The sequence below is a fragment of the Chiloscyllium punctatum genome, chromosome 28 (assembly GCF_047496795.1).
Source record: "Chiloscyllium punctatum isolate Juve2018m chromosome 28, sChiPun1.3, whole genome shotgun sequence".
NCBI lineage: Eukaryota > Metazoa > Chordata > Chondrichthyes > Orectolobiformes > Hemiscylliidae > Chiloscyllium > Chiloscyllium punctatum.
In genome coordinates, this window is record NC_092766.1 from 7707599 (window position 1) to 7717666 (window position 10068).

The 10068-nt window shown below is 63.1% G+C and overlaps 1 protein-coding gene across 1 annotated transcript in view; it reads left to right on the top strand.

Annotated features, from left to right (window-relative positions):
• The window catches only part of LOC140453887 (protein ENTREP2-like), a 37245-nt gene that overhangs the window by 17717 nt on the left and 9460 nt on the right, over nucleotides 1-10068 (top strand). Inside the window, exons 5-8 of the mRNA XM_072548746.1 lie at nucleotides 835-942; nucleotides 6583-6743; nucleotides 6849-6948; nucleotides 7955-8030. Coding sequence (XP_072404847.1) covers nucleotides 835-942; nucleotides 6583-6743; nucleotides 6849-6948; nucleotides 7955-8030 — 445 coding nt within the window. The remainder of the gene's footprint in view (nucleotides 1-834; nucleotides 943-6582; nucleotides 6744-6848; nucleotides 6949-7954; nucleotides 8031-10068) is intronic.

The window sequence follows — 10068 nt, forward strand, 5'->3', positions numbered from 1 at the left end:
GGTAAGGACAGGGGCTGGAGAGCTGACCGCTGGGTACTGTGGGTAAGGACAGAGGCCGGAGAGATGACCGCTGGGCACTGTGGGTAAGGACAGGGGCTGGAGAGATAACCGCTGGGTACTGTGGGTAAGGACAGGGGCTGGAGAGATAACCGCTGGGTACTGTGGGTAAGGACAGGGGCTGGAGAGCTGACCGCTGGGTACTGTGGGTAAGGACAGGGGCTGGAGAGCTGACCGCTGGGTACTGTGGGTAAGGACAGAGGCCGGAGAGATGACCGCTGAGCACTGTGGGTAAGGACAGAGGCTGGAGAGATAACCGCTGGGTACTGTGGGTAAGGACAGGGGCCGGAGAGATAACCGCTGGGCACTGTGGGTAAGGACAGGGGCCAGAGAGATGACCGCTGGGCACTGCGGGTAAGGACAGGGGCTGGAGAGATAACCGCTGGGTACTGTGGGTAAGGACAGAGGCTGGAGAGATAACTGCTGGGCACTGTGGGTAAGGACAGAGGCCAGAGAGATGACCGTTGGGCACTGTGGGTAAGGACAGGGGCCAGAGAGATGACCGCTGGGCACTGTGGGTAAGGACAGGGGCCAGAGAGATGACCGCTGGGCACTGCGGGTAAGGACAGGGGCTGGAGAGATAACCGTTGGGCACTGTGGGTAAGGACAGGGGCTGGAGAGCTGACCGCTGGGCACTGTGGGTAAGGACAGGGGCTGGAGAGATAACCGTTGGGTACTGTGGGTAAGGACAGGGACCAGAGAGATGACCGCTGGGTACTGTGGGTAAGGACAGGGGCTGGAGAGCTGCCTGTGTTGATGTATTTCTCTATCTGCCAGGACCTGTTGTTCGGTGTGTGTGGCCTGAGTATTTTGTCCACGATTGTGTGCACCCTCTCCACTGTCGTCTGCTGTATCCAGATGTTCACAGTCGACATGCTGCACGTTGTGAGTATTCACTCGGTTTCCGAGCAGCAAGAGGGAAGAGGGAGGACGCTGCAGGCTCACCCCCAAACCAACAGGCACTGGTCTGGTGTCCCGCATCACCCCCCGGTCCGCAATCCGGCAACCCCCCACCCACACACCCACCCCCACCCACACACCCCCCACACCCTCATCCCCAAACCAACAGGCACTGGTCTGGTGTCCCTCATCACCCCCCGGTCCGCAATCCGGCAACCCCCCACCCACACACCCACCCCCACCCACACACCCACACCCACCCTCACCCTCACCCCCACCCCCACCCCCACCCCACCCTCAAACCCACCACCACCCCACACCCTCACTCCCCACCCACACACCCACACCCACCCTCACCCTCACCCCCACCCCCACCCCCACCCCACCCTCAAACCCACCACCACCCCACACCCTCACTCCCCACCCACACACCCACACCCACCCTCACCCTCACCCCCACCCCCACCCCCACCCCACCCTCAAACCCACCACCACCCCACACCCTCACTCCCCACCCACACACCCACACCCACCCTCAAACCCACCACCACCCCACACCCTCACTCCCCACCCACACACCCACACCCACCCTCACCCCCACCCCCACCTCCACCCCCACCCCCACCCTCAAACCCACCACCACCCCACACCCTCACTCCCCACCCACACACCCACACCCACCCTCACCCCCACCCCCACCTCCACCCCCACCCCCACCCTCACCCCCACCCCAACAGGCACTGGTCTGGTGTCCCGCATCACCCCCCGGTCCGCAATCCGGCAACCCCCCACCCACACACCCACCCCCACCCACACACCCCCCACACCCTCATCCCCAAACCAACAGGCACTGGTCTGGTGTCCCTCATCACCCCCCGGTCCGCAATCCGGCAACCCCCCACCCACACACCCACACACCCGCCACACCCTCACCCCCACCCCACCCTCAAACCCACCCCCACCCCACCCACACACCCACTCCCACCCCCACCCTCACCCCACCCACACCCCCACCCTCACCCCCCAAACCAACAGGCACTGGTCTGGTGTCCCTCATCACCCCCCGGTCCCCAATCCGGCAACCCCCCCACCCACACACCCCCCACACCCTCACCCCCACCCACACACCCGCCACACTCTCACCCCCACCCACACCCCCACCCACACCCCACCCCCACCCCCACCCCCACCACCACCCTCACCCCCACCCACACACCCGCCCTCGCCCTCACCCTCACCCCCACCACCACCCACATACCCACCCTCACCCTCACCCCCACCCCACCCACACACCCACCCTCACCCCCACCCTACCCACACACCCACCCCCACCCCCACCCTCACCCCACCCTCACCCCCACCCCACCCACACACCCACCCCCACCCTCACCCCACCCACACACCCACCCCACCCACACCCCCACCCTCACCCCCCAAACCAACAGGCACTGGTCTGGTGTCCCTCATCACCCCCCGGTCCCCAATCCGGCAACCCCCCACCCACACACCCACCCCCACCCACACCACCACCCACACACCCACCACCACCCACACACCCACCCCCACCCACACACCCGCCCACACACCCGCCCTCACCCCCACCCCCACCCCCACCCACACACCCGCCCTCACCCCCACCCCCACCCCCGCCCACACACCCACCACCACCCCCACCACCACCCTCACCCCCACCCCCACCACCACCCACCCTCACCCTCACCCCCACCCCACCCACACACCCACCCTCACCCCCACCCCCACCCCACCCACACTCACCCCCACCCCCACCCCACACACACACCCACCTCACCCTCAAACCCACCACCAGCCACACACCCACCCTCACCCTCAAACCCACCACCACCCCACCCTCACCCCCACCCCCACCCCCAAACCAACAGGCACTGGTCTGGAGTCCCTCATCGCCCCCCGGTCCCCAATCCGGCAACCCCCCCACCCACACACCCCCCACACACCCCCCACACCCTCACCCCCACCCCACCCACACACCCACCTCACCCTCACCCCCACCCCACCCACACACCCCCCCTCACCCTCAAACCCACCACCACCCTCACCCTCACCCCCACCCCCACCCCCACCCACACACACCCTCACCCTACCCCCTCCCCCACCCCCACCCTCACCCTCACCCCATTCCCATCCACAGACCCACCCTGACCCCACCCCCTCCCCCACCACAACTCACACACCCACGCTCACCGTCACTCCCACCGCCACCCACACACCCACACACCCACCCTCACCCTCACACCCCCTCACCCTCACCCCCACCCACACCTCCATCCCCATCCACACAAACACCCTCACCCTAACTCCTCCCCCACCCCCACCCACACACCCTCACTCCCACCCTCACCCCAACCCCCACCCGCACCCACACACCCACACACCCACCCTCACCCTCACACCCACCCTCACCGCCACCCACACACCCACCCTCACCCCATTCCCCCACCGTCACCCTCACCCCACCCACACATGCACCTTCACCCTCACCCTCACCCCCTCCCTCACCCCCACCACCACCATCACCCTCATCCACACCCCCACCACCACCCACACACCCACCCCCACCCTCACCCTCACACCCACCCCCACCCTCACCCTCACACCCACCCCCACCCTCACCCCCCCACACACACACCCACCCTCACCCCCACCACCACCCACACACAGACCCCCACCATCACCCTCACCCCCACCCACACACCCACCCTCACCCTCACCCCACTCACACCCCCACCCTCACACCCACCACCACCCACACACCTACCCCACCCTCACCCTCACCCCCATCCTCACAACCCCACACACCCACCCTCACCCTCACCACGACCCTCACCCTCATCCTCACCCCCCCACCACCCACACACTCACCCTCATCCTCACCCCCCACCTACACACCCACCCTCACCCTCACCCCACTCACACCCCCACCCTCACACCCACCACCACCCACACACCTACACCACCCTCACCCTCACCCTCACCCCCACCCTCACACCCCCACACACCCACCCTCACCCTCACCACGACCCTCACCCTCATCCTCACCCCCCCACCACCCACACACTCACCCTCATCCTCACCCCCCACCTACACACCCACCCTCACCCTCACCCCACTCACACCCCCACCCTCACTCCCACCACCCACACACCTACACCACCCTCACCCTCACCCTCACCCCCACCCTCACACCCCCACACACCCACCCTCACCCCCACCACGACCCTCACCCTCATCCTCACCCCCACCCACACACCCACCCTCACCCCCCCACCACCCACACACCCACCCTCACCCTCACCCCACTCACACCCCCACCCTCACACCCACCACCACCCACACACCTACACCACCCTCACCCTCACCCTCACCCCCACCCTCACACCCCCACACACCCACCCTCACCCCCACCACGACCCTCACCCTCATCCTCACCCCCCCACCACCCACACACTCACCCTCATCCTCACCCCCACCCACACACCCACCCTCACCCCCCCACCACCCACACACCCACCCTCACCCTCACCCCACTCACACCCCCACCCTCACACCCACCACCACCCACACACCTACACCACCCTCACCCTCACCCTCACCCCCACCCTCACACCCCCACACACCCACCCTCACCCCCACCACGACCCTCACCCTCATCCTCACCCCCCCACCACCCACACACTCACCCTCATCCTCACCCCCACCCACACACCCACCCTCACCCCCCCACCACCCACACACCCACCCTCACCCTCACCCCACTCACACCCCCACCCTCACCCACACACCTACACCACCCTCACCCTCACCCTCACCCCCACCCTCACACCCCCACACACCCACCCTCACCCCCACCACAACCCTCACCCTCATCCTCACCCCCCCACCACCCACACACCCACCCTCATCCTCACCCCCCACCTACACACCCACCCTCATCCTCACCCCCACCCACACACCCACCCTCACCCCCCCCACACACACACACCCATCCTCATACCCACCCTCACCCCCACCCCCACTCCCACCGTCACCCTCACCCCCACCTACACACACACTCACACACCCACCACCACCCACACACCCACCCTCACCCTCACTCCCACCACCACCCTCACCCCCACCCCCACCCTCACCCTCCACCTCACCCCCACCCCCACCCACACATCCACCACCACCGACCCTCACTCCCACCACCACCCTCACCCCCACCCTCAACCTCACCCCCACCCCCACCCACACACTCACCCTCATCCTCACCCCCACCACCATCCACACACCCACACACACACACACACCCATCCTCATACCCACCCTCACCCTCACCCCCACCCCCACTCCCACCGTCACCCTCACCCCCACCCACACACCCACCCCCACCCTCACCCACACACCCACCCCCATATAGATATATGGGTAAATGTGGTGCAGTGTAGCAATATTGGGGTAAATTTGGGGCAGGAACAGGTTTCAGTGGGGGTAAATATGGGGCAGATACAGGTTTCAGTGGGGGTATATTTGTGGCAGTACTGGTTTCAGTGGGGGTAAATATGGGGCAGATACAGGTTTCAGTGGGGGGTAAATATGGGGCTGATACAGGTTTCAGTGGGGGTAAATATGGGGCTGATACAGGTTTCAGTGGGGGTAAATATGGGGCAGATATAGGTTTCAGTGGGTGTATATTTGGGGCAGGTACAGGTTTCAGTGGGTGTATATTTGGGGCAGGTACAGGTTTCAGTGGGGGTAAATATGCGGCAGATACAGGTGTCAGTGGGGGTAAATATGGGGCAGTACAGGTTTCAGTGGGAGTAAATTTGGGTCGGATACAGGTTTCAGTGGGGGTAAATATGGGGCAGGTACAAGTTTAAGTGGGGGTATATTTGGGGCAGGTACAGGTTTCAATGAGGGTAAATATGGGGCAGGTACAGGTTTCAGTGGGGGTATATTTGGGCAGGTACAGGTTTCAGTGGGGGTATGTTTGGGGCAGATACAGGTTTCAATGAGGGTAAATATGGGGCAGGTACAGGTTTCAGTGGGGGTATATTTGGGGCAGGTACAGGTTTCAATGGGGGTAAATATGGGGCAGGGACAGGTTTCAGTGGGGGTATATTTGGGGCAGGTACAGGTTTCAGTGGGGGTATATTTGGGGCAGGTACAGGTTTCAGTGGGGGTATATTTGGGGCAGGTACAGGTTTCAGTAGGGGTAAATATGGGGCAGGGACAGGTTTCAGTGGGGGTATATTTGGGGCAGATACAGGTTTCAATGAGGGTAAATATGGGGCAGGTACAAGTTTAAGTGGTGGTATATTTGGGGCAGGTACAGGTTTCAGTGGGGGTAAATATGGGGCAGTACAGGTTCAGTGGGGGTATATTTGGGGCAGGTACAGGTTTCAGTGGGGGTATATTTGGGGCAGGTACAGGTTTCAGTGGGGGTATATTTGGGGCAGGTACAGGTTCAGTGGGGGTATATTTGGGGCAGGTACAGGTTTCAGTGGGGGTATATTTGGGGCAGGTACAGGTTTCAGTGGGGGTATATTTGGGGCAGGTACAGGTTTCAGTGGGGGTAAATGTCTCCTTTTTCTCCCCCATCAGTTGGTGCCTCAGCGATCCCAGTCTGTCAATGCAGAATGTCCATCAGCACATGGCCACTTCCTACAGCGTGCGGGGGACCCTGATGAGTTCATTCACCCAGTGCCACCACCTCCGTACTATCCCCCGGAGTATACCTGCAGCTCAGAGACCGATGCCCAGAGGTCAGTCCAATCTCACAGTGTGCAGTCAGTGCAGACCTAGGCTTGAGCAGCTCCACTGCTTTCTCTCTCTCTCTCACTCTCACTCTCTCTCTCTCTCCCCCCCAGCATCACCTACAACGGCTCAATGGATAGTCCAGCACCCCTCTACCCCACCGACTTCCCACCCCCCTACGAGGCTGTTGTTGGGAACAGCACCACCAGCCAGGTATTGGACATGGGCAGCCTCTGATGACCCCTTGGGGAGAGAGCGGGGTTGGGTGGGGGGGTGGGGGGATGGAGAGGGCGAGGCATTCGGAAGGGGGAAACGGGAGAATGGATAGACACAGAGACGGGGAACATGGGGAGCAGGGGAGGGGAGGGAAGGGGTGGGGTGAACGGGGAGATGGTGGGGAGAGGGAAGAGGGAGGGGGAGGGGATCAGGGATAGGGGAGCGGGGAGGGCGGAATGGCCCAGGGGGGAAGGGGAAAGGGAGGGGGGAATAGGAAGAAGGAGGGGGGGGGGTACGGGGAGAGGGGGGAGGGGGGAATGGGGTGACGAGAGCAATAGGGAGAGGAAGGGTGGACACTTGGAGAGGGAGGGGGAACAGGAAGGGGGGAAAATGTGGAGAGAGGGAGAGCGATGATATTCGTGTGGAGGATAGGAGGGTGACGAGGGAATGTGGAGGGATAGTATCAAGCAGGGAGAGAATAGATGTCCCTGATTCTCTCTCTCCTCTCCATCTCTCTCCTGCTCTCTTTTCCCTCTCTCTCCATCTTCCTCTCTCTCCCCCCTCTGTCTCTCCCTCTCTCTTCTCTCTCTCCCTCTCCCACTTCTCCCTCTCTCTCTGTCTCTCCCCCCTTCCCTCTCTCTCTCTCTTCACCCCTCTCGCCCTCTCTATCTCTCCCACCTCTCCCTCTCTCTCTCTTCACCCCTCTCACCCCCCACTCTCTCTCTCCACTCTCTCTCTCCCTCCCTCCTCCTGTCTCTCCTCCCTCTCTCTCACCCCCTCTCTCTTCCCTCTCTCTCTCTCCCCTCTCTCTCCCCTCACTCTCTCTCTCCCTCTCTCCATCTCTCCCCACTCTCTCTCTTCCCCCTCTCTCTCATCCCCCCTCTCCTGCTCTCTCTCTTCCCTCTCTCCCTTCTCCCTGTTGCTCCCCCTCTCTCTTTCCCCCCCATAACCCCTACTCTCTCTCTCTCTCTCTCCTCCCCCACCCCCACACACAGGTGACTGATTTGACCCCCAACTCACCGAGATCTCAAACTCCAGTTTCTGTGAGCACATCCTGTCGACGGCGTTCAGTGGGGAAGGTGACGTTGGGCAATGGGACGCAGGGACCTGGTGTATCATCCCCCTCCCCATTAAACACCCCCCCACCACTCCCCCCATTAACACCCCCCCACCACTCCCCCCATTAACACCCCCCCACCACTCCCCCCATTAACACCCCCCCACCACTCCCCCCATTAACACACCCCCCCACACTCCCCCCATTACTCACACCCCCCACCCCCTCCCCCATTACTCACACCCCCCCAACCACCTCCCCCATTACTCACCCCCCCAACCACCTCCCCCATTACTCACACCCTCTAACCCGCTCCCCCATTACTCACACCCCCCCAAACCACCTCCCCCATTACTCACACCCCCCCCAACCACCTCCCCCATTACTCACACCCCCAACCACCTCCCCCATTACTCACCCCCCCCAACCACCTCCCCATTACTCACCCCCCCAACCACCTCCCCCATTACTCACACCCCCCAACCACCTCCCCCATTACTCACACCCCCGCAACCACCTCCCCCATTACTCACACCCCCCGCAACCACCTCCCCATTACTCACACCCCCCCAACCACCTCCCCCATTACTCACACCCCCCCAACCACCTCCCCCATTACTCACACCCCCCCCAACCACCTCCCCCATTACTCACACCCCCCCAACCACCTCCCCATTACTCACACCCCCCCCAACCACCTCCCCCATTACTCACACCCCCCCAACCACCTCCCCCATTACTCACACCCCCCCAACCACCTCCCCCATTACTCACACCCCCCCAACCACACACCCCATTACTCACACCCCCCCAACCACACACCCCCATTACTCACACCCCCCCAACCCCCTCCCCCATTACTCACACCCCCCCAACCACCTCCCCCATTACTCACACCCCCCAACCACACACCCCCATTACTCACACCCCCCCAACCCCTCCCCCATTACTCACATCCCCCAACCACCCCCCATTACTCACACCCCCCAACCACCTCCCCCATTACTCACACCCCCCAACCACCACCCCCATTACTCACCCCCCCAACCACACACCCCCATTACTCACACCCCCCTAACCACCTCCCCCATTACTCACACCCCCCCAACCACACACCCCCATTACTCACACCCCCCAACCACCCCGCCATTACTCACACCCCCCCACCCCCTCCCCCATTACTCACAACCCCCCAACCCCCTCCCCCATTACTCACACCCCCCCCAACCCCCTCCCCATTACTCACACCCCCCCAACCACACACCCCCATTACTCACACCCCCCCAACCACCCCCCCCATTACTCACACCCCCCCAACCCCCTCCCCCATTACTCACACCCCCCCAACCAGCTCCCCCATTACTCACACCCCCCCAACCACCTCCCCCATTACTCACACCCCCCAACCACACACCCCATTACTCACACCCCCCCAACCCCCTCCCCCATTACTCACATCCCCCAACCACCCCCCCATTACTCACACCCCCCAACCACCTCCCCCATTACTCACACCCCCCAACCACCTCCCCCATTACTCACCCCCCCCAACCACACACCCCCATTACTCACACCCCCCTAACCACCTCCCCCATTACTCACACCCCCCCAACCACACACCCCCATTACTCACACCCCCCCAACCACCCCGCCATTACTCACACCCCCCCACCCCCTCCCCCATTACTCACAACCCCCCCAACCCCCTCCCCCCCTCCCCATTACTCACACCCCCCCAACCCCCTCCCCCATTACTCACACCCCCCCAACCACACACCCCCATTACTCACACCCCCCCAACCACCCCCCCCATTACTCACACCCCCCCAACCCCCTCCCCCATTACTCACACCCCCCCAACCAGCTCCCCCATTACTCACACCCCCCCAACCACCTCCCCCATTACTCACACCCCCCTAACCACCTCCCCCATTACTCACACCCCCCCAACCACACACCCCCATTACTCACACCCCCAACCACCTCCCCCATTACTCACACCCCCCAACCACCTCCCCCATTACTCACACCCCCCTAACCACCTCCCCCATTACTCACAC